This window comes from Perognathus longimembris, chromosome 2 (assembly GCF_023159225.1).
Source record: "Perognathus longimembris pacificus isolate PPM17 chromosome 2, ASM2315922v1, whole genome shotgun sequence".
Classification (NCBI taxonomy): Eukaryota; Metazoa; Chordata; class Mammalia; order Rodentia; family Heteromyidae; genus Perognathus; species Perognathus longimembris.
In genome coordinates, this window is record NC_063162.1 from 95,696,218 (window position 1) to 95,723,162 (window position 26,945).

Here is a 26,945-nt window from a genome sequence, read left to right on the forward strand (position 1 = left end):
TAAGTTTATATGAGAAAACTCTTATTTAAAACAGCATTAATAAGCACTGTATTGGGCTCACATCATTTTACAAATCAATAATAGTGTTTTACTAAGTAGTAGCATCTTTGCAAAATGAATTTTTAATTGCCAAAAATCTGTGACATCCTAAATATGACAGATAACAATACCTATAAATCAAATAATAAGTACACATGAAAAAAAATCAAATAGTATAATAAAAGTTTCTCACTTTATGTATGAAAATATGCATCCAATTTTATCTACATTTCTTTTAATTAAGGGCATAATATCTTATTAGAATTATGTATGATTTAAAACTATTTTTTCCTAACTTGAATTTTTTAATCTATTACTGGATCTATTCAGCTTTCATAAAGCTATATTAAATGAGCATAAATTGAGTTACTTGGTATGAAGAGACAAATATGTGATCATAATTCATAGGAGAAGAAGAACGTATAATAAACTTTAAGCTTATATGCTGAAGTCTCTGGGGTCATTGGCTCAAACTTTTAATCCAAGATACTCAGACGCTGAGATCTGAGGATCATGGTTTGTAGCCAGCTGGGGCAAGAAAGTCAGTGACACTCATCTTCAATGAACCACCAAAAATCTAAAAGTGGTACTGTGGCTCAAGTGGTAGATTGTTAGACTTGACCGAAAAAGCTCATGGATAAGACACATGCCTTGTGATCAAGCCCTAAGACACACACACACACTCACACACATACACACACACATACACACACACACCCCTGAAACCTTTAAATTTTTTCTTTGCAAATTTTGTTATGTTGATATTATTACTTCCTTTGTTCTTTCATGTTGTATGCTAGTTTTCAAAAATCATATGGCAATTCCCAGTTTATTATATATTAGCTTTATAGATAACCACGTTTTTCTTTTAAAATGCTATCCAAACGTATTTTTCATCAACACATAGCCAAGCATAAGCATTCAGCATATTTAAACCTTTTGTTTTTTTTCCCATAAAAAGCTCGGAATATTTTTTAATTTTTTTAGGATTAGTATGATTGGTTCTATAATCAAGTTGTCTAAGACATAACTATATGCACAATAACCATTTTTAAAATTGTGATCAACTAATAGATTGAAAATCAAAGATACACTAGAATCCACCAAATACACACATTCCTAAAATCCCCTCCAATAATATATGCAAACGCATTCCAGCATTTATTTAGGGACTATCATACCATTTGACACCACCATTGGAATGTTGGAAAGTATGTGATCATGCACTATATTTTGGATGCTTCAGGTCCTCAGACTTTTTCTGTTACTTCTTCATGACAGAGTTAAGAAATTTTTTAATAAAAATATCCCTCTGTTAGTTACAATTGTTTGAGCTGCTGCTTTCTTTCCTTTTTCAGAATGAAGAACAAATTTTGGTACTTTGAATTTGGCACATCTGAAACCTTTTCAGCCACCTGCAAGAAGCTACATGAATCTGTAGAAATAGAAGTAAGGAAAATGAGTCTGTTTTTAAAATTGCATTATTTCGTTGTTACTATGATTATGGTATAGTCTGTGTAATGAAATGTACTTTGAGAATACACATAAATTCTAAAATATGATTTCTAACAGTCACAAAGTATGTAGAGCTATCTGAAACACTATGATAAAGTTAAGTGGAGGTGTGAGTTATTTAACATAAAAAAAAGTGTGCACAGGGCGATGTCAGACAAAAGAAGGTATTGGATACAACCAAAAAGAGTTTCAAGATACATATTTAAAAAAATCTTCTTAAGGTCTCAATATTTCATAACCTTTAAAACACAGTTCAGTAAAATTGTACTTACTTTCAGGAATAATAGTTAAAATATAAACTTTCTCATGCTAATCCTTTTCATTAACTGAGTTTCTCAGTTCTCAAGGTTGCCATTTCACAGGTACATATATAGGAAGTGAAAATTGCCAACAAATTGAGCAAAGATAAGAAGTAAAGACATTTTAAAAAGACTCAAAGCAGAAATATATTGGTACTGTGGTTTTCAAAATTTTGGAGATATATAATAAAAGGAGCTGACATAATGAGATACTTTATTGAGCAAAACAATGTAACAGTTTTTAGTCAAATGATAAGCAAAATCAATGGAACTAAATTATGAAGCATAGGTAGGTAACAATTCACTGCTATGAATTAAGACATATTAGTATGAATTAATACTGATACAAATTCTTTAAATATTGGCTTTCACTTTTTGCTAAAGTGAGTGTACAAATTCTCTAGTTTCAGTCATAATGCTCAAATTGATATTTCTGTCAATGTAATTGTTTTGTACTTTTATCTCATTATAAATGAAAAATTAACACTTGAAGTAGATTGGGTCAATATGGAATGGGAGGGATCTTTGATTACTGAATTAGATCATAAAATAGGAAAGAAATACTATCACAGAAGGTGAAGCATGGGAGTTCAATATGAACTTTCTTTGATCTTTGTTCATGATGGTATATCTATGTATGTATATTACATATTGATATAATCATGAATAATATCTCCTACTAATTATAATATATACTATATTTAAATAATATGCAATATATAGTATATATATAGGTATATGTATATATACAGATCATGTATGTATATAGTTACATTTCATATATATATATATATATATTTGGGGGGGGCAGTCCTGGGCCTTGGACTCAGGGCCTGAGCACTGTCCCTGGCTTCCTTTTGCTCAAGGCTAGCACTCTGCCACTTGAGCGACAGCGCCACTTCTGGCCGTTTTCTGTATACGTGGTGCTGGCCAATCGAACCCAGGGCCTCATGTATACGAGGCAAGCGCTCTTGCCACTAGGCCATATCCCCAGCCCTCTTATATATTTTAAAATATTTAATTATACATATTTTATATATTGTCACATATATATTTGTTTTGACTACAGTTTTACATTCAAAATTACTTTTTGATGTGTGTGTGTGTGTGTGTGTGTGTGTGTGTGTGTGTGTGTGTTTCTGTGTTACCTGGACTAGAATTGGAACTCCGGGCCTGGTTGCTGTTCCTTACCTTTTTTACTAAAGGTTGGTACTGTACCATTTGAGCCACAGCTCCACTTTTGGCCTTTTGGTGGGTAAATTGAGATAAAACTCTTGTGGACTTCTGTTCCCTGGCCGATTTTGTCTTAGCACTGTTATTCTCAGATATCAACCTGCTAAGGGGTGAGCTAGCAGCACCGGGCTCAAAATTCTTAATTTTATAAAACTACTTTATACAGATTTTGAGTAATTCTTATTCTCAGAAACCTATGCTCAAAGACTGTATAAGAAGAAAAATTTTAAAATATATGCAGCGATATCTTTGGGTGAAAATAGCTGGAAATGTTAACCGCACCTACATGGCTCCTTCCATTAGCCTGTCCCTAAGTACAAGCTGAAAAGACATCAACACAAAGTAAAAAAAAAACTTCAAGAAAATGTGGTGTTATGTAGAAAGTGTCTTTTATGAATGAAAAGATATATAGAAGATATTGAGTATCTTGTGGGATTTTTAGCTTCCTTAATGGTGATAAAAATGAATAGTTTTGTTCTACACAGTTTTACATTTGATGAAACAACTTCTTAAGATGCTCTCCAAGAAAACTGATCAAGTAGAACTAAGTTCTTTTGAGTCATATTTCTACATATTTTCAAAGTCTGGCTTTCAGGTTCTTTATTTCTGGTTTGTTCTGTGAACAAGAACAGGAAATTGAAAGGGAATACCAAAATTGAGAGACACAGGGTAAAAAAAGAAAAACAACTACAAAAGCAATACTTGCAAAACTGTTTGGTGTAAGTGAACCGAACACCTCATGGGGGGAAAGGGAAAGGGGGAGGAGAGTGGGGGGCTACGAGGGACGAGGTAACAAACAGTACAAGTAATGAATCCAATGCCTAACATATGAAGCGATAACCTCTCTGTACATCAGTTTGATAATAAAAATTTGAAAAAAAAAAGAACAATAGCAGTTTTAATGAGTCAGCCCTGTGCACCCCCCTCATTATATTATTGGATATCTTGATTGTGTGTGTGTATGTGTGTGTGTGTGCGCGTGCACACGCGCATGCATGAGCACAAATCTGGCAATGGCAAATCCCTCTCTGCTCACATTTTAATGAATCCAGTCTATCATATTAGTAGAATATGTCTTTCTACCCTCAAGGTTACTTTATAATTAAATATAACAAAACAGCAACTTGGAAATTTGATTCTGCTTGATATTGCTTCCTATGTGTCTTAACATCATACCAACTATGGTTTGAAAAATATATAATAGGGAATAAACCATGTTAGTAACAGCAGAACCTCAAGCAATGAATATGTGTTTTATTGGTGGCTTCCTTTAAAATGAGCCACTTTATGGCTATCATTTTATTTCATATTCCTCTTTTTATAGGGATCTCCTGTCAAAGGAAGAAAGTGTTTGAAAAGAAAATAAATATCATAGAATAGTAGTTCATAATAATGTTAACCAAATTTTCCCATTAAGTTTACCTCATGAGTAAATACACTAATTTCCTCTTCATCAAAACACTCTGAATGAAAGAAATACTGTTAAATTTTCATTGTGGCATCAAACATTTTCTTTAATGAGCTAAGGGGGGGGGGGGGGAATGAATTACATTTTTGCCAAAATGTTTAAATGTAAGGAAACACATTAATTAGAAATATATATATACATATATATAAGAAGAAACATAACAATTTACTACAAGTCATTCAGAAATATATATGTAGAAAGAAAAATTATTTACACATTAAACATTTTAATTTAAAAATTTCAATTATTTTGAAACTTTAGTGTGAAATATTACAAGTAGATAAAAAGGCATTAACATTACAAGAAAATACTTTGAAAACACAGTTTATGTTAAAATATTTTGGAAGAAGGCTGTATCGATGTGTAAGGCCTAGCTGGGTGATGGTGGCATACTCTTGTAATCCTAGCTACTCCTGAGGCTGAATATACAGGTTCAAATCTAGCCCAGAAAGAATATTTTGAGATTCTCTCTTCAATTAATCAGCAAAAATGCAGGCTAAAAGCATGGCTTAAGTAGCAGAGTCCAAGCTGTGAGCAAGCAAGCCAAAAACAGGCCCTGAGTTCAAACCTGATAAACCAGTATTTGCCAAAAAAAAAAAAAAAAAAAAAAAAAAAACAGAAAAAATAAAAAACAATCTCAGGTCAGCATCTGGGAAGGAATCTGTAAAGATTATCATCTCTCCTGTTAGTACTGAAGTTAATGAGTGGATGAGAAAGCCTTGCTGTAGTTCTTAAAATCTTTTTGATGTCAGAGAGACTAGAAATGGTGGTAAATTTAAGTCATGAATTCTCATTCCAAGTGAAACAAGGAACCTTAATGAGACTGGTTTGGGAAGGGGGAGGGAAGAAGAGGAAGGATGTTAGAGGGGTGATTATAAACAAAAACACTATATGCATTAATGGACTTGTTAAAATGAAAGTCTCTGTATAATTATTGATGTAAATTTTAAAAAGAATAAGGTACTGGTAATGAGGTGCCAAAAAAGTATTTTCATCCCCAAATGTGGAGATCCATCCAAACAATTAAATACTTCTACAAACCTAACTGATTTCACAAATAAGTGACAAGAACCAGAATCAAGGACACAAGATCAGTTGTGACCATTAGAAAGATGAGATTTTTATCACTCTATAACCTGGGAAACAGAATTCATTTTTTTTAAATATACCCATTTTATTGTGCCACAATTAACAATGGCTGTATTAGTAAATACAATCTGATGGCTATTAATGAAGGATTGGACAAATAAAATGTAATGAGCATCTTACTCACTTTACACAACCATTAATGAGTGTGAAATGATGTCATTTTCTTGAAAATGGATGGAATTGGAGACCAACATAGTAAGTGAAATAACCCATTCTTAAAAAGACAATTGTCACATTTTCCTGTTATTTATAAAGCCTAGGAAATAAAGCACAATAAACAGAAATGAAAACAAAGTTATTGCAAGTAAAACTGGTATTAATAGGCATTGTGAAATGGGAAGGGAAAACTGGGGGAAAGAGTAGGGCTGAAAAAAATATTAGGAGAAAATGTCACTCAAGTATGATATTTGCATTTATTTTAATTTCATAATGCAACTCCTTCTGTTTTACAATAATAAATACACAAAAATGAAAAGAAATATGTAGAAATAAATATTTTAGCAAGAAAGGACCTAATGGCAAGAAAATGAAATGAATGGCATGTATATTTTCTATACTTCATATATTGATTAGTGTCAATCCAAATTTTTAAAGGTAATGGGGCTATTTCCCACCATTAGTCCCTGCCCACCTGAGCCAATATTAAGATTACCTATAAGAAGGTGTTTTATGTTTCATTGAATAAAGTTATGAATAATTTTTATCTGACATAACAGAGGAGCCAATTCATTATGGAAAAAAATTACAACTGATCACATATCTCATCAGATAGCTCAACTTTACTTGAACTTCTCCAAAATTTGTAAACTAAGGTTAATAATGCATTAGGAAACAATATATGGATACTAAGCTTTCTTTTAGGTAAATTTGTTTGGGGATTAAATCTTCCATTTTAAAACTTAGAAAAAAGTAGAAAGTGGCATTGCCCTGTGACTCTAACCATATTACTATATATTAATGTATTTTCTTCATAATAAAAATATTCAGGCTCTATTGGAACTCAGGTTGTAAACTTTTGCATGCTATTCTTCTGTAGCTACCTTTTGAAAAATCATAAACCCTCCGTTCACATGAGAATATTATCTGACAGAGTATGAGCACTTGTTTATATTTCATAACCTTCACCCCAGCTTTCATTTTCATCAACACAACTGGTGGCTGTATTCTTGTCCCCATCAGTGCTAGCACTGAAAATTTGCAGACCAGTGGACGTAACATTAAAGCAAACAAAGGAAGTTGGCCTGAGGTCAAAACTAGTGGAAATAAATCATTAATAAATACCTATTTATTTAAGTCCATGGTCCTGTTTCAAAGGAACACCAGTGTTCTTTATCAGTCCTGGTTCTTGGTGGTTCCCTGAGAAATTTTTTTCACTTCTTGGAGAGTTCCTTACTGTGTTCTACACATGACATGACACTGAACCACGGAAACATGAGTTCACTAGTGATTTTCATTGTCACCCATATCAACACTCGTTCAATTAAAAAGAAAATAAAAAGCCTATTTGCAGTGTGCTCTCCTGTAGATGAACAAAGGAATCTTCCTTCACTAATTCTGAAAGTAACTTGTCACAGTGGGGTTCTAAGGCCTAGTCAAATAATTGTCTTAGTGGACTACCTGCTGTGTTCAATATTGAGTGAAAATGGAAGCCAGGCCCCAACTCCAGGCTTATTTCACAATTCTTCTGTTATTTAAATGATTTTAGTCAGTTTGGGGGAAGCCAGACCTTTATAAATTAACAGCAGGGAAATACCAAAGGTGTCAGATTGCATATTTATCATCTTTTTCGTGTAATACTTAAATATGTATTAAGAAGTGACTGACATAAATTAGGCAGATTTCAGAAGCCACAGGCCATGGCTTGTAGAGGACCCCCTTCTGCTTGACATTTCATCCTTGTCAAAGATCAAATTATTTTAATTTAGGCTGCAAATTATAAGGAATGAAGACTTCTTTGTGGGAATTCCCTGTGGTAATCTGACTTTTGTTGTTACTGCTGCTTGTCAGTGTGCAAAAGATATAATATGCATGCAAATAAGGTTAAAAAATATGTACTATCTAATTATCCAGCCAGTACATTCCACTTGAAGACAGTGGGAGGCCTGACACACAGTATGTGTTTGATTCATTGAGGCCTGCAGGGTATTTACACAAGATTACTTTTAATTATGAAATTAATATCTGTTTATCTAGAATATATAGTGGTAAGTGAGTACACACATGAGCAGAATTTTTCAGTAAAAAGAAATCATCTTCATTTAATACATGAAAAGGAAGAAAAATCACTTGTTTCTGGGGGGGAAAGTAAATAAATATATCATCCAGTTCTTGGTTTCACCCTCATTGAAGCAAATTGAAAGAAAACTTGGCTCTTTTTCTTAAATTTGTTTCTACCCCTGACAAGTAGGTCAAGATGTGCTGCTTTATCCACAGTTTTATTTTATTTTAATGAACAGACCTAATGCTAAATTCAGAATGTTGAGGGGAATGTAGAAAAAAAGAGATGATTTGGTTTGTTTTGCTACTATTTTGGTTGAACTTTGCCTTGTCCTAAGTCTAAGAGTCTCGATTTCTCTATAAGGGAAGTTATGGTTCATGATTGTCTTAAGACAGGCCCAGTGGCACACCACAATGAAGATACTTTCATTTGTGAAATATATTTCTAACAAATATATTTTGTAAACAATGAGCTATCTGTTTATATCTCTCAGGCACCCATGAGTCACAGCTGTAATCCCAACTAGCAAGAGGCTGAGATCTGAGGATCATGGTTCACAGCCGGCCCTTGAACTTCTTATCTGCAATTATCCACCAAAAAAGCTGAACTGGAGGTCTGGTTCGTGGTAGAGAGCCAACCTTTAGAGGAAAAGCTAAAGGACAGCACCCAAGTCCTGATTTCAAACCCCAATAATGGAACACACATACAAACAAAAGGACAAAAACAACCTGTGCTAAATCACTTTCCACATATCTATAAGCAAAAATGAACAGAAAATTAAAAAATTAAGGCATGATCACTCTGGTTGCAGCAAAGCACTGTGTTATTTCAAATCCAATAGAGTATTTTGATATCAGAGCAAAAAATAAAAGTCCACACTTTTCTCAAAGTCATTATTACAGCAACGGTAGAGTAAGGTTGGGATGGATAATCTCTTAATGCCACTCCTCTCATTTCCCTTACTAGTCATTGCTTACCTTGCTCTGGATATCCTTTAAGAACTTTGTCTAGCCCCCAAAACCATCCTTCATCACTTCAAAGTGATTGAGATCTTGTTGAGTTGCTGTTTTGTACTTTAGCATTCCTTTCCATAAGTCTTTCAAGCTACTGCAGTTTTCCCCAAAAGAAAAGGGTAAATATGAATTCCATCCTTACTTTCTCCTACTAGTACCTTGCAGTATGTTCTAAATAGTCAACAATTATTAAAATTTCTACCTACAATTTTACCATACTTCACAGTCTCAAACTTCCTGTTATACTGTGGAATGCAGCAGCTAGTTATATATACAGTCATTAATGTGTGTCTCTCTGTTAATGGTTTTTTATAAACAAAGATAGCAAGTGATTTCATTTTGATCATTATTTAAGGATTATTAATGATCACCAGTTTATATTAACAGCTGCTTTATCTTTTGTGTTGACATTTAGGATAAACATTTAAAGTGTTCTTGAAAGTGCTTTTAGAATTGATAAGATTACAAACTTGAAGTCTCTTATTAAAATATAAGAAGATAAAGGAGAAGAAACCAAAGAAAGATAAAACACCCTCCAATTTCTGTATTATTTTTCTTTCCTTTTTATTGACCAGTGTGATGGCGTCCAGATAGATATAATAAACATCTCACTGGAAGGAATTGCCATTTTGAATATACCAAGTATGCATGGAGGCTCCAATCTTTGGGGAGAGTCAAAGAAAAGAAGAAGCCATCGGAGAATAGAGAAAAAAGGGTCTGACAAAAGGCCCACCCTCACGGATGCCAAAGAATTGAAGTTTGCAAGTCAAGGTAAGGTTCTGCACAATCCACTGCATGATTTGCTTGAGAATCTGCTTCCCAATGCTATTCTTGAAGGGAAAAATAATCTCTTATTGCAATATTAAAATGTACATTATGCAGCTGTTTTTCTCATATTACCAGATACAATGTGATGTCATAGATGTTTTTATAACTTACACCTAGAATAGAAAAATATTTTGATAGCTCACAACAAGCTTTGTTTATCTTCTGGTAATCCTCTGGAAAGTTAGTATCAGAAAACAAAGAACTCATAGTTATAAGAGATGGGGCAAGTTTCTCAGTAGTTTTGAATACATTTCACATTGGTGCTTACCTAGTTCTTGATAAATTGTATAAACAAAAGTATTAAAGTGGTGATCAATCCCATGTTTTGTATTTTTAGGCTAAAATATTTCCTTTACCTTTTAGAGTTTGCCATTATAATTGATGGTATTGTGAAATTAGAAACCATAGTGTTTTATCTATATGTGCTAAGGACAAAATATGAAAAGGTCGCTCAATGTAAGTAATCAGAAATGTGAATTAACCAAATAGAAATAGAAATGTAGAAAATATGAAGATGGTCAGTGGACTTGATAATGGGAGACAATAGCTCTGTACTTTGTGTAACAGATTCATTTAGCAGCAGAGGGCAAGGACTTTGGTTATATGAAATATGGTATGAATGAGACTGACAAAAATAAGTGATTAACCATAAGAAAACCTTATTGTAATATTCCAATGACAAGAGGTTTACTAGGTATAGTATATAATAAGTATACTCAGAAAGCAATCCAACTGGATGAAAAAAACATGGAAAAATAATATTTTAAGGAAGAAATATATAGAAAAATCTTATGCAAGTTCTCAATAAAATATTGAGAAATATAACTATTAATAATTTATTGATATTAATATGTTATTTGTATTTAAATATCAATTTAAGTATAAGATTAAAAGATGTCTAAGGTCAAATTGATGCTTTTTGTATTATGATTAGCCTAGGACCATGCTAAGTTTATGTATACTAATACACACACACACACACACATTACTTTCTTGCATTAGAAATACGTTTACTATAAAAACATGAAATAATACTTACAAAGAAAGGGCTTTGCAGGGTTTTTTGGTTGATTGGTTTGTCAATCATAGTGCTTGAACTCACAGCCTGGGGTATTGGTCCAGAGATCTTTAGCTCAAGGCTAATGCTCTACCACTTTTAACCACAACACCACTCTAATTTTGTGATGGTTAATTGGAGATAAGAGTCTCAGGGCCGGGCTGGGGATATGGCCTAGTGGCAAGCGTGCCTGCCTCGGATACACGAGGCCCTGGGTTCGATTCCCCAGCACCACATATACAGAAAACGGCCAGAAGCGGCGCTGTGCCTCAAGTGGCAGAGTGCTAGCCTTGAGCGGGAAGAAGCCAGGGACAGTGCTCAGGCCCTGAGTCCAAGGCCTAGGACTGGCAAAAAAAAAAAAAAAAAGAGTCTCAGGGCCTTTCCTCAGATTTTGGCTTCCTGCATAGCTATGATTACAAGCATGATCCACCAGCACCCAACATGCAGGTTTATTTTTATATATGTCACAATCTGTTAACAATGGCATGTCATTCATGAGGACACAGTCAAGAAGTTCAGCTGACTACTATTTACAATGTTGAGTTTGTAAAACACCTGTCTGTGCCACAGCCACATGAATATCTGTTATCTGTTTATACAGATAAGCCCTGTTAGAGTCCTGCTGCTTTCTAGGCCTCACTCCTGTTAAAAAGCAGGAATGCACATTTGAAATAAATTATACCATAACTCTCCACAAAGAGAAAGCTCTCCACAAAGAGAAAGTTCTTTTTCCTTCTGTGTTTACTCTCTACTGTGTATCTTAGAGCAAAGTTCCCATGTATCCTGAGAAAGGAGAAAGTGGGAAACAAGTGATTCAGAAATATGCTTCTTCTTTTTTAATTTAATGTTATTGTAAAGGTGATGAACTGAAGGATTAGAACTACATAATAAAGTAACGAGTACATTTCTTTTTGAACAGTGTTACCCTCTCCCTCGTTTTCTTATGCCTTCCTTCCCCACTTCCGTCCCAACTCACTCCTCCCCCCTCCCCAAGTTGTAAAGTTCATTTCTAACATAGTGTCTAGTGAGTAACACTATTGCATTAGTTCACCCTTTGCTCCACCGTTTCTGTGATTTCTCTTCTCTTCCCCAAATCAGATAAACTTATATGTAAGACAAAGGGTACTGAAATCAGAAAGAGTGACCATGAGAACTAAATCAAAGGAGGGAAAAAAAGCAAAAGACAAAACAAATGATTGCAGGTAGTATGTTTCCTTAGACAATTTTAAAGTGTGTCTATGAGCAGTAACACAAACATGCATACGAATAATTACACTCAACGTTTTGCTCTATTTCTTACATCTTTATGCTTATAGTCTCGGTGCACTTTTAGTTTATGATAAATTTTTAACTGATTATGCAAATTAGACTTGTATAGTCTTTCCTTTCTATTAATTTGGTAAGCTACAATTTTTGTTTTGATATATTTTGTAACAGAAGAGGCAACAACATCTCAAAATGCTTCTAAGATTTAATATTCATCTTGTTATTTCTTGTTATATTTAATTTTCAAAAACAAAATTTGCTAACAAAATATGCAAATATATTCCTTTCTTAAATGGCAATATTTTGTCATTTATTTTTTCTTCAATTCATTGACCCAGAAAGAGCAATGTTAATATGTCAGTCATTGTTTCCAATCAGATAAACTTCTAATTTACACACAATTACCACAGACATTTCTTTAGAATGAAACAGCAACATTTGAAATCTACAGGTATATTACTAGTTTATACGTAGAAAATATATCAGAAAATATGTATTTTATTTTTAGTAGAAAATACATATATTTCTTTTCCAGAAAGCATTTCCTTATAGTATTTATTATTAGTGTTTCTGATGTGCTTCTATAAAAATTGTAAGAATTCTAGAGTTCAAGCCCCATGACTGACAAAAAAGAAATTGACAGAACTTTCAACTAAACTTTTAATATATTTTGGAATGGCTGCTTGTTTTTCTAAACTTTAGGGAAACATTTCCAGATGGAGGTAAATTAAGTGTAACTAAGTATATGTGGGAGAGATAAATTACTATTATTGTGTTGTAGTTGTTTCAGTGTGATTGGAATCAGAGCCTGGGTGGTCTCCCTGATCAATTTTTGCTCAAGGCTGGCACTTTACCGCTGAGCCACATTTCTACTTCTGGTTCTTATGGTGGTTAATTGGAGATAATAGTCTCATGGAGTTCCCTGCCCAGGCTGGCTTTGAATTATAATCCTCAGATCTCAGCATCATGAGTAGCTAGAATTACAGATATGAGCTACTAGCACCAGGTGACAAATTATTTTTTAATACAAAGGTTTAAGTCGAAATCTTCATACACTTTTCCTTTACTTAAATAAATGCCATAGACTAAAGGTAATAAAGCGGGTAGGTTAAATCTGCAATATATTAATACATGGTCTGAAAGCCTGTGCAATTTACTTGTTTGTAATCTTTGAGAGCACTCATAAGAGCATTTTAAACTGATGCATTGGTTGGAAATTATACTGTCAATTCAGAGTTGAATAAAATGATAAGTAATTATATTATTATTCCATTGAAATATATTATGGTATTCAGATGCAATTGAAACATATTCATACATTCTTCTAATTCAGTACACATTTTCTTCATGTGTGTTTATAAATATAAATGAGTATGTTATATATAGATAACGTAGTCTTGAGAAAGAGCTGTGAAGTAATCCAGGTTGATTTTTCAATGTTCCGAGCCTGAATATTCAGTTTCCTGCAGTGGCTGAGTTCATCTTCACCACCTCCTATTCTAAATTAACCTGAGAAAGATGTCTAATAAATGCATTAACATTAATATATAAATGACTGATGGCAGATAAAGGTGGTAGGTATTTGAATTTAAAAAGAACTAAAGGCCTTCAGCTAAAACATTATTTTTTATATGGTGTTCCACTGAGTTATAACTACAATTCTTCAGCACTGCTATAAAACCTGGCTTTAGCTACATTGACACATTGTGGAGCACACACACACACACACACACACACGTATATATATATAAAACTCTTTGATGTATTAACTATTTTCAAATTATTAATTGATGCTACAAGACAAAGGTAAGTTTCTCTTGCCTTCCTCTTCCTCTTCCTGATTCTTTAAGTTAGATAGATGAATGGATGATAAAAACACATGCCTACACATAAACATTTACATACATACACACACTTAAGAGATAAATAACTGTGACATCATTTGAAAAGTTTAGTTTTGCAGTGATTATTTCAAAGACCCCTTTTTATATTTTTAAAGAGGATAATTGTAAAAATGGATACATGTGAACCATGCAACTTAAAGGCCAAAAAATTCAAGAACTTTTTTTTGATAAAGAGCAATATGTGGTATGAGAACAAACACACACGTACATTTATGTGTGTATGTGTATATATTTATGTATGTATGGGAGTGTATATATAAAATGCATGTATATTTATATGCACACACTTATAGGTAGTTAGCCAGATACTTGTCATAGGAAATTGTGTGTGTGTGTGTGTGTGTGTGTGTGTGTGTGCGCGCGCGCTCCATACTATAGTTTGAACATAGGACATTGAGTGAGGATAGTTTGCTTACCTGGCCCTGTATCACTGACCCATTCCTCAAGCTCAACTATTTTCTAATTGGGTAGGGATAGTCTTGTAGAAGTTTGTACCCTAGCTGACTTGGAATCATGATTCTCTGGATCTCAGCCTCCTTTAGCTTGAATTACTAAAGTGAGACACCTGACAATACCAATACTTTAAGTTAGAAATGAAGATCACTTTTTAGTAGGAATTTTTTCTTATAAAAAAAGCTATACTATTTAAATATCTCCAACAAATAATAGTCCTGCCCTATCTTATATAGCAAGCATGTATTTTGTCATAGATGCATTGATTTAACTTTATTCATAACTGCAGCTAACAAGTCAGAGATAAAATTGAAATTTTCAGGTCTGTATGAAGTAAAATATAAATCTGTGTAATTTAAATAGTGAATTTCTGAAAGTGACAACTAATAATAATCACACATTTGTATAGACAAAGGTTAGAAAAATGTTAAAAAGGAATATTTGTATAGTCTAACCAAACAGTAAAGACTTCTCAAGAATGCAAACTATTTCTTTTAATTGATTGCACTTTGTAAAGATAAATTGAGCTAGGTCACGTTCCATTTCAAAACAGGATGGTCACATAAGATAAAAGAACATTATATTGGTTAGAATATGTCCATATCAGCATGACCGCAATACCACACTGCTGAAAAAAATATGGTGATATTGTTACTGTCCCTATCAAAATACTTTGATTCTTCTTCTAGATAAAATATTCTGGAAATGTTAGCTATTTGAACTTATTTGTATACATTCCGATTTTTCCTTATTAGTTACCAGTTTTTGAAATATTGTTTCTTTTGGAAAAAAAAGTCTATTACTGTTTTTTTCAGAAGTTTGAAAACTACTGATTGAAAATAATTACGTTCAAACCATAGAGTTTCGAGCAGTTGCCAGAAGTTAAGGGAGATGGTGCCAGGAGCAGCTGGACTTCCTGCTTGAAACCTCATTAAATAGGTGCCTGTCTATCCTGCACATTGGTACAGCTAGCCAGGTACTTGTCATAGGAAAGTTTATCTTAAAAATGAATTAACATATTATGTCATCCAGGAAATTTTCAATGATTTCATTCCCATTTATAAATGCTAAATCTTTTATCTGGTTGAAATTTCACGAAGTTCAAAAACCCTCACTGATAAAAAACAAGATTGTTAAATAGACTCATAGATGAATATATTAAAGCATAACTGTTTTATATATACTTAGCATTACTGTTGTCTTCTCTTTTAGGCAAATAAAGCTCTTTGTTGTTGTTTTTGTACCGTTCCTGAGGCTGGAACTCAGGGCCTGGGCACTGTTCCTGAGCGTTTATTCTCAGGTCTAACACTCTACCACTTAAGTCATATATCTCCACTGCCATCTTTTTGCTGGCAAATTGGAGTCTCAAGGACTTTCCTGTCTAGACTCCTTTCAAACCATGATCCTCACGTCTCAGCTTCCTGAGTAGTTAGGATTATATGGGTGAGGCAATGGCAATTCCAATCAAATTGTTAATTGAGAATAAGTGAGAATATTTCTGAAAGTCTGGCAAATTTTGAAATTTTTTTTGTCTCTTCAGAAAAATAAGGTAACTAATTCCAATGCATTTTTTTTCCTTTAAAATGAAGGTAGTAAGCTCTGGAAGGTAATTTTCATCTATATGTACTACATGTTGTACCATCCAGATTACTGCACAAAGAAAATTTAAATAATAAGGCCCTGATACTTTCTATACTCATAGAAGTTATACAGAATGGGCATTCAGTACTGCTGGGCAGGTGTTATCCTTTATTATCAATGTTTTCTAGACATTTCTGTGGGTTATTTAGGGTAATCTAGAAGACAGTGTTTTAAGTTGTCTAAATATAAATGTAATATTCCTTTTAGAACTGTAGATGATGTATTTGGCATTCAAATTTCACCAAGCAGAACAATTTCCAAGCATTTAAATTCAGTGATTAAATAAATCAAATTTAGAAACAAGAAAACGATTTTATGCAGCATTATTATACCTGGATGTTAAAACTGTTGAAAAAAAGATCATGGCATTTTGAGTTGTTGCATTTCACAAAGCATATATGCATATACTAATACCGTGATAATTTCATTGGTTGAAAAATAGGTACATGGAAGCATTTGTTATCTAGTAACCTTTAAGGAGAGTCTGAAAATGAGTTTCTAATTGTATATTTTTAAACTTCCTCCCCTGACACACCTCAGCAATGGGTAATGTAAATAGCACATACTTAATAAAATAAAACTACCAAAAATATCAAAATTGCTATTTGTGATGTAAGTTATATAATATTTCTCAGTATTTTAATGAGAAGGCACTAGGGTATTTTTCAAAATGAGTATGCTTTTAAGGTTCATAAAACAATAAAGTTATATAATAGAAGGTATTTCTTGTATATCTAAAAACTAGAGCATTTTGAAAATAAAAGGCAGGTGCTTCTTTCTACACTCTGGTTTTTGTATAAAAAGCCATTTTATCAAGAGTTTCTGAAGTTTCTATTAGTAATACAACTGTAAAATCAGAAAAGGTGCTAGATGCCTAGCAATTTGGAGCAAACCAGAAATACAAGTAAATAAATATTTTAGGAACAACTGGTAAACAAGAGAATAATGTTATTGATAGCCTTATATCAGGCAGAAAGAGAGGGGGAGGGAGAGGGAGATGGAGAGGGAGAGAGAGAGAGAGAGAGAGAGAGAGAGAGAGAGAGAGATCAGACATTACCTGGATAATGCCTTGTTCTGCTGCCTATTTGATCAGTAGTTAAACCCTCTTGACCCTGGCCACATTGATTACATTGATTTCTGAGTGTTTGCATGGTTGAACCCAAGAGAAATGCTTCTCCAAGAAAGTCTGGTGTGAGAGAAGTCTTTCAAATTACAATTAATTATATTTCATAGCCTTGAGCCTACCATGGATGCGATATAAACAATTCCTTAGATGCCCTTATGTCGTCTTCCCATTGCCCCAATACAATGTATATAGTTTATTTTTAATATCACTAATCTCTTCAGAAACCATGGATTCTTTTTATAATTACACTTTTAACTAAGTAGTGGTATCAAGATGTTATCACTCAACAAATCAATTTATAAGTGAAGTGCATTTTGATTGATGTCACCCCTTTCATCATTCTCCCCCATCCCTTCCAACCCTCCTTTCTCCTGAATTTTCTTAGCTTCATATTCTTCCCTTCCCACCTCCTGCCCTTCCCCCCTTCATTCCTCTTACTAGCCCCACTCACTACATCCTCCCACAAAACCAATTCCAGAAGCCACATGCTCAGTGTTAGTGACAAGTGCACCCATTTCCCTGATGTCTGTTTTCTATGCTGAAACACAAGCTAACCATGGAAAATATGAGTTACAGGGTCATAGAGGCTTTCACATGGATTTCAAATCAAAGCCTGTGAGGCCAGAGATATGTGACAGGGCCAGAGTACCTGTAGCCAATCTCTGAAAGGGCAACACATGCTGCTGTGAGGGTGAAACCTAGGTGGCAATGGAAAGGCATAGACACATGGACTAGGCACATGGAATGCATTCTAAGCAAGGTGGAGTCATGTTTTCTTTTTCTGTTTCTTGGCTAGCTCACATGAACTGTGATGCTGCATCCATCTTCCCTTTAAAGATGTACTGAAAACTGTCAACAGACCTAAGTTCCTCCCTTTAGTTGTTTACATTAGGTAATCTTTTTCAGGGACATGCAGTTTAATTCTAGATCTACTTATGGCAGTATTGGTAAGACAACAAGATCTTCTGTACAGTAATAATACATAATCCACTTATATAAAAATGGAACTAGAAAACTAGGGATAGGTAGGATAGGATAGAAGGGAGGGTGATGAATGCAATCTCTGATCATGATACCTTGTACTCATAAAATGGCTGTTAAATTTAAACCCTTTTGTAGAAATATTCAAAGAAAACAAAAATATGGATTTAATATATCAATATAACAATTTAAACAGAAAAGACCTCTCTCTCATTCTCACTCTGTCTCTGTCTCTTTCTGTCCCTCCCTCTCCTCTTTTTGTTATTTATGTGCTTCAAATACATTAGGCAAATACCCTACCATAGAGTTACATTCGCAACACAAAAGACACGTTAGGGAATACATGAATAAAATCATTAGCATTAAGTGTTTACATCTAAAAACAAATTGAGAGAGACAGAGACAGAGAGAGACAGAGACAGAGAAAGAGACAGAGAGAATGTGAGCACGCGCGCATGCTGGTCCTGAGCCTTGAATTCAGGACCTGAGCTCGGTCCTGGAACTTTGTTGCTCAAGTCTAATGCTCTACCACTTGCAATAAGGCAGCATTTTTTGGCTTTTTGGTGGGTAATTGAGGTGGAGGTAAGAGTGTCACAGACTTCCCGGTCCAGGCTGGCTTCAAACCGCAGTCATTAGATCTCAGCAGGCCTGAACCACAGGTGCCTGGTAACAAATTGAAAAATTTAAATATAAAATGAATAAGACAAATATAATACAAATAATACAAATATAATAAAATTTTATTTTATTTACTAGTTTTATTTTAATTCGATCATTTTCCCAGCACTTCTTAGCTGGGACTTTCTATTTTCTTGTAAATACATTTTCATAATTTTTGTTAGTATATATCAGGTATACAAAGGGCTTTTGTTATCTATAAATATGTTTTATGATTTCATTGTAACACCTGACTCTAATTCACACATTTACATAACTACAAGTGGTGTTGGGTGAAGTTTGCAACTTAATAGAAAGCAATAAGCCCTGTTTTTTGTTTGTTTGTTTGTTTTTATAAGCCCTGTTTTGTAAAATAATCAAATCCTACTATCCTCTTAATTATCTTTGGATAACAAATTTGAATTAACCAAACTAGCTACTAGTTTTCACTGCCCAGAATTTAGTTTCCATAACTATTCTTTTATTATAAAGAGCTAATTATCGCTTGAATGATAGCTCCTTGGACTGTATCTGCCCACTCTATTTTTGTGGAAATGAATGTGATTCATATACATTGCATTCTTTCTACACAGAATAATCATCATTCTGGCTAAATAAAAACACTTGCATTGTTATTCCTTTGATAAACTATGTATTTATAAAGTCAGGATGTTTTTTCTTTTATTATGTCTGCTTTAAGTAGGGTCCATTGGCTGCTACACAGCATCAGCTATTAATAAGATTAAGTTAAATGTTGAGGTCTGCATATTGTAAGGTGACAGTCACTTGAAACAAGGCTAAAAATCTCCATGGATAAACATGACTAATTTAAATGAGCCCCAGGGAGCTTTTTTGAGAAAGTTCAAATGCCTGATGAATGCCACACTGTTATTCTAATTATCCTATAATATGGCACAAAATAACAATGTCATTCCACCCTTTATTTACAAAGCTGTTCCCATTATCATTATATCTTACCTGTTCAAGTGCTGAAAGATTGTTCCTCTTTGAGAGATTCATTAAAAGAGAATAATTATATTATATTTCACAGATTGGCAGTAAGAAAATGTATCTTTGAACAATTCCATTTCCCTGAACAGTTGCTCATTTCAAGGTTGGAGACAGGTCTATTAAGTACTCTCTACCCTTTTTAAACATGTCAAAGCTAACCATTAATACTGAAATTAGTAATTTGATTCTGATTTAATGAAAGAATTAGCTGCTATTTCTAAAACTCAGTTTCTGTGAATGAAATACAAACATAACAATATTTTCCAAAAATACTAAAAACAAAACAAAACAAAAAACTAACACAGTTGCTGTTGACTCTCAGCTTTAATCGTAGCCACTCAGGAGCCTGAGATCCAGAAGAGAGCAGTTCAAAGCCAGCCCAGGAAGAAAAGCCAAGGAGATTCTATCTCCAAAATATACACTAAATAGCCAAGGTGGCTAGACATTGGTGGCTCATGCTTGTAACCCTCGATACTGAAGAGACTAAGAGAAATGCCAACTTAGACAGAAAGGTTCTGGAGACTCTTGTCTCCAATTAATTACAAAAAGCTAGAGCAGAACAGTAACTCAGGTGGTAATGCACTAGCTATGAGCAAAAGACCTGGAGGCCCTTAGTTCAAGCCCCAGTACTGACATGAATAAACAAAAATGTTGTTTATATTTATTTCTCTTCTGATACACTCTTAAATATATTGATTTTTCTCCTCTACTGTCAAAAACGCATAAATTATTGTCTTAGTCTGTGTCATTCAAATGATCAGCATTTCTTATTAGAATAGCAAGAGATGTAAAGATCAAATAGTATTAACATATCCATTATTAGGTTTCAAAATAAAAGACCATGGCTTTGTGAGTAAAGCTCTTGTGGAATTTAGGAAGAAGGGAACTATAAAAAGATGGCTTTCACAGAAAATAAATATGTCACATATCACTTCCTATTTGCACATGTTGGTGCTATAAAATAAGTTATCTATAGTACAATGCAAGTGAATGCTAAAATTGATTGCTAAGCAATTGAAATCCTAATACAACAATCAGGAAAAGTTTAGCATTGTCATGGGAATTCTAGTCCAGAAGCCTGACTGCAGGAGGGGGGCTTGGAAAGTGCTTCACAACAAACCAGACTCTGACAGTTGCTGCCTCCAGAGTCCAGACACATGCATTTCAGTGAGGTCAGAAAGAAATTTAGTGTTCAGCATTACACTGTATTACCCTATTACTGCTATTCATTACTGCTATTCATTACTATTCATTACTGCTATTCAGTATTACACTGAATAGCAACAAGGGCTCCAGGGTGGTATGGTGAAGGAACAAAAATGCAAAGGGGCAAGAAGACTGCATAGTCTTAGGCAAAGCAGAGTGTAACTGATCATGCTCTCAGGTCTGGATTTTCCAGGAGCTGAGAGCTACTAGGAAGTCTCTTGGAACAATTCACTTCCCACCATGAGGTGAGTGTTCCTGCTTCAGGGAGGAAACCTCAGGTCAGATCAAGGATTATTGTTCCTACTTAAGGGGAGATCATCTCATGATGGGGTGACCTGCTTGCAAGACTACTTGCTTCTAGAAAGTTTACATCCGCTTTCTCTTTATTATCTTAATGGATTCAGTCTTAAAGGGGAACAAGAAACTACATAATTTTTGAGTTAACAAATCTTTGTAGAGAGATACTCTTTAGGTGATTAATGTCACTGAGTTGAGCAGGCATCTGACACATTATCCATAGCAAAGGAAATAGCTAAAGGCTCAAGTGAAGCCAGTGTTTTTTTTTTTTTTTTTTTTTAGCAAAATAGCCTTTGAAATCCTGATTATACTTTAGCCAAACTTTCTACCCAAGGTGATAATGAGTTCTCATAGCTCAGTTGTTTCTTCACATCACCACTCCCAGCCTCCCAGTTGGGCATCCAAAAATCTCCTGAGCTAGTGGAAAGTAGGAATTCATTGCAGTATTTTTACACAGTGTACCAATAGTAAAGATGCTCCTTGGATGTAGAGTAAACAAAAGACAGTACTTGTACCAAATTTGCATAACAGTTCAAATAAAATATGTGTAAGATTTGAGAAGTCTTCAGACATATGCAATAAATTTATCTAGCGTTCTCATTTGAAATATGTGCAAGTAGAATATGCTTCAGTATTAGCAGTATTTTGTATTAGAAACATGTACTCTTTTATACTTGGGGATTATTTAAAATTTCTCCATTATACCTATGTTTTGTCCTTTTTGTTAATGAGGGCTATTCTTCTAATGGGCTTATTCCAATGCACCTTTCTTTACATTTTGTTTTTACAAAAAGATTTCCTCTGGGATTTTTGTTTTAATTTCTTCTGTCTAGCTTTTGAATATTTTCTGTGTTATCTTTGAAAACATTACTTTTCATCCAAATGTTCATATAAAGTCAACAATCAACAAGAAACTATAACAGGTGTTTTCGTTCTTGAGAAAGCCAATGAATATGCTGTTTATGGTAGATACTGAAATGCAACTTCTTTTACAAATCTAGAAACAATTCTGTAACCTAAAACATGGAAAACAAACAGAATTGAAATAGATTAATTTGTTTAGGCATAAAATTTGGCTTAGGCTAAGAAAAAACTTGACATATGAAACCCTGAATGATAGACTTTCATAAATTATTTTAGTTACTCATAGTACTGAGATAAAATATTTGATAAATATTCATTGTCACTGTGTATGTATGTGTGTGTGCACGTTCATGCTGAAGCCGAGAATAGCAAATCACTTAACACCAATTATTTTATAACTATCAATGAGAAAACCAGGGCATTTCTTTAAAAAAATGATAGGGCAGGGTAGTGTAGGAGGTGAAAGAGACAGAGGGTATTTTTATTTTCATTGGGGGATGTGAATGAGAGGAAAAAAAAAATGCTTCCTAAGTAGAACTCCTTCATGTCATTATCCCAATGGAAGCACAATGGGAATATGCAGAAGAACCAGATTTCTTTTTCTGACTTCACTACCTTTGCTTTGACTATAGAACATCCTTGAAGAATTATGTATTCAGATTTTATCACTATTCCTCCCCTAATAAGAAGACCCATATAATGATGCCTGCCACACTTGTTGAATTACTCAGTGTCTACGTTGTCTCTTGTAGCAAGTACAGTTACTTTGGACCAGGAGACCTATAGCTTCTGAGAGTACATAATAAACTTTCTTCCAATACTGTGTTACTTTTCATCCATAGTTTAAGCTAATTTGCATTCTGGTTTTCTGGCTTTCTATGAGATATGTGATTTTAAAATGATGAGCCATAACATGCCACAGACACTGGAGAAAAAAAAATTAAATTAGTATCACATTAATTGGTTTAGTTTACCCACATTTCTTACCTAATTCTAAGTTACATGATTTCTTTTACCAAGTCAGCAATTCCTGATACACCAGTTTTCTTGATGTAGACATTGAAGGATGTGGCTTTTTTTCTTTAACGTGAGAATTAGTGTTCTATATCTAATGATAAGTTCAAAACGATGAGTTTTTTGGGAAAGAGATGATAAAATATATGTCTGCTTAGAAAGAACAGTGCTGGAGGAATTACAATACCCAACTTCAAGCTGTATTATAAAGCTATAGTAATAAAAACAGCTTGGTATTGGCACCGGAACAGGCCTGAAGACCAATGGAACAGAATTGAAGACCCAGAATTAAACCCACAGAACTATGCCTACTTAATCTTTGATAAAAGAGCTAAAACAATAGTATGGAAGAAAGATAGCCTCTTTAACAAGTGGTGCTGGCAAAACTGGCTCAACACATGCAGCAAACTAAAACTAGATCCTTATATATCACCCTGCACCAAAATCAATTCCAAATGGATTAAAGACCTTGAAATCAAAACAGCCACCCTGAAGACACTAAAGGAAGGAGTAGGAGAAACACTTGGGCTCCTTGGCACAGGACAGAACTTCCTTAACAAAGACCCTGAAAGGCTACAAATCAAAGAAAGGTTGGACAAATGGGACTGCATCAAACTCCAGAGCTTCTGCACGGCAAAGGACATAGCTCTCAAGATAAACAGAAAGCCCACAGACTGGGAGAAGATCTTTACCGGACATTCAACAGACAAAGGCCTCATCTCTAAAATATATGCAGAACTAAAAAAATTACCTTCTTCCAAAACAAAACTGCAAAGAAACAATAGCCCCCTCATCAAGTGGGCTAAAGACTTACAAAGAAACTTCTCTGATGAGGAAATGAGAATGGCCAATAGACATATGAAAAAATGCTCTACATCACTGGCCATAAAGGAAATGCAAATCAAAACAACATTGAGATTCCATCTCACCCCAGCAAGAATGTCATATATCAAGAAAACTAATAATAACAATTGTTGGAGGGGATGTGGCCAAAAGGGAACCCTACTTCATTGTTGGTGGGAATGTAAACTGGTTCAGCCACTCTGGCAAGCAGTATGGAGATTCCTCAGAAGGCTCAATATAGAACTCCCCTATGACCCAGCAGCCCCACTGTTGGGTATCTATCCAAAAGCCCACAAACAAAATCACAGTAATGCCACCAGCACAACAATGTTCATCGCAGCACAATTTGTCATAGCGAGAAGCTGGAACCAACCCAGATGCCCCTCCATAGATGAATGGATCAGGAAAATGTGGTACATATACACAATGGAATTTTATGCCTCTATCAGAAAGAATGACATTGTTCCATTTGTAAGGAAATGGAAGGACTTGGAAAAAGTTATACTAAGTGAAGTGAGCCAGACCCAAAGAAACATGGACTCTATGGCCTCCCTTATTGGGAATAATTAGTACAGGTTTAGGCAAGCCATAGCAGAGCATCACAAGGCCCAATAGCTATACCCTTAGAAACACATAAGATGATGCTAATTGCAATGAACTCCATGTTATGGAAACAAGGGATATATCACAGTTGTAACTACTTTCAACGTCCTATGTGTATGTGTAGTTTCTATTATTGATAATGTTTTGTATCACCTTCCTATGTTTGTACCTACACTATCTCTGTAATCTTATCTGAGTATATTGGAAACCGTGTTTACCGGTATTGGAAGTAGGAAATTCAAAGGGAATACCAAATTCGAGAGACACAGGGTAAAAAAAGAGAAATAAGTACAAAAGCAATACTTGCAAAACTGTTTGGTGTAAGTGAACTGAACACCTGGGGGGGGGGGGAGGAAAACGGGGGGAGGGAGGAAGGCATGAGGGACAAGGCAACAAACAGTACAAGAAATGTATCCAATGCCCAACGTATGATACTGTAACCTCTCTGTACGTCAGTTTGATAATAAAAATTTGAGAAAAAAAAAAAGAAAAAGACTTCAAAAAAAAAAATATATGTCTGCTTATCAATAAGACCATTTCCATTGGCCCTAACTAGGTCAAGTTTGTCTCATACCTATGTAAATAGGGATAAATATTTCTGAATTGACTACCTCACATACACAAGTTACCATCTTCTTAATGGTTTATAACACTAAAGGCATATACAAGAATTCCACTCTGCAATATTTGAAACACTTCCAACATTTTGCTCACATTGTTAATGAGAGGACAAAGGTCAAGGGGTCAATCTCCGGCTATGGTTCCAAAAGCTCTTCCAAGAGTGAATTGCGGTACCATAGAAGAATAAAAATAAACAGGATTTATATTTCATTTTATGGAAAAGTTTTCTTTTCATCTGATTATGATTAAATTAATGGAATTCTTAAGACTTGAAGTCTTTAATAAGATCTAATGAAGAATTGAGGTCTATGTGATTTTTTACTCATCTTTGTTGGGTTTATTGTTTCCCCTATCTCCTGAATAAAGAAGTAACTTTTATTCCAATTTGTCTCAATAAATGTCGATTAGAATATAATCAACTATATTTTAGAATTATGATGCTTGAAAGATATTATGATACTGGTTATTTCTGATTTCTGTATCTACTCATTTATTGCTTTTGATTGAGAGAGAATTCAAGAAAACCATTTTTGGGTTCTTCTCTTTGCTTTCACATCTGACATCTTACTTTCTGAAAAGTGTGGTAGCCATAATACTGATTCCCTGGGACCCATATGAACAAATCACCATGGCTACCCCCCAGATCTTACAATGGAGTGTTACCTTAGCAACCAGTTGAAAGTTGTGCTGGCTGCTCTTTGATTTCTGATACCCTCTAGAAGGTAAAAGGCACTGCAGCTGATGCACAGGGCTGTTTCTAGGAACTCTCTCAAAAGTGGGCTATATGGAAAGTATGAGACATCTAGCAAATTAATGACATTGTGAAGTTCCTCCTGCTGGGGTGAAAATAAATTGCAAGAGAAGACAAGGGACAGGTAAATGGGTCCTAGCGATGCTGTAAAACTCTTCAAACTGACACTGACTGTGTGCCAATAGATGTGACAACAACTGTCAACAAGATCTGCAGCACTTTAACCTAGACTCAGTAAGAGAAGAAAATAGAAAGAGTTGTAGGATTTTCTTTTTTAAAGTTTAGCGTTGTCTGTTTTTGAAGTGGCTCTTTCTAGTCAGAAAAATGGCTAGTCCCTGGCTGTTTGTAGGTCATTTGCATATCTCACAGAAACTTTGAACATGTATTGGTGATGCTCTTATTATTACATTAAAAATAAACATCTCCCATAGTGTTAGAGTGTACATGTCTAGGTTTTAAGAAAACAGGGAAAGTGTCATTGTTGTTAACATTTCTTCTACCGCATAATGTGTTTTGCTCACGACCTGTCTTCATGGACAACTCCAGGTAATTATATGTCTTTAAAAGTAACATAACCTATGGTCTCCCTCATAGGGAATAATTAGCACAGGTTTAGGCTAGTCACAGCTGAGGATCACAACAGCCCAATAGCTATACCCTTATGAACATCTAAGATGATGCTAAGTGAAATGAACTCCATGTTATGCAAACGAGTGTTATATCACTGTTGTAATTACTTTCAACAAGCGATGTGAAACCGTAGTTTCTATTATTGATGATCCTTTTGTATCCCCTTCCTATGGTTGTACCTGCACGATCTCTGTATCTTATCTGAGTACATTGGAAACCGTGTATACTGGCATTAGAACTAGGAAAATGAAAGGGAAT

The 26,945-nt window shown here is 34.4% G+C and overlaps 1 protein-coding gene across 6 annotated transcripts in view; it reads left to right on the forward strand.

Moving 5' to 3' along the window:
* Positions 1-26,945, forward strand: part of Dgkb (diacylglycerol kinase beta) — a 549,587-nt gene that overhangs the window by 401,659 nt on the left and 120,983 nt on the right. For all 6 annotated transcript variants that reach the window (XM_048337833.1, XM_048337834.1, XM_048337835.1 and 3 more), the window contains 2 exons: positions 1,398-1,488; positions 9,510-9,705. In XM_048337833.1, coding sequence (XP_048193790.1) covers positions 1,398-1,488; positions 9,510-9,705 — 287 coding nt within the window. The remainder of the gene's footprint in view (positions 1-1,397; positions 1,489-9,509; positions 9,706-26,945) is intronic.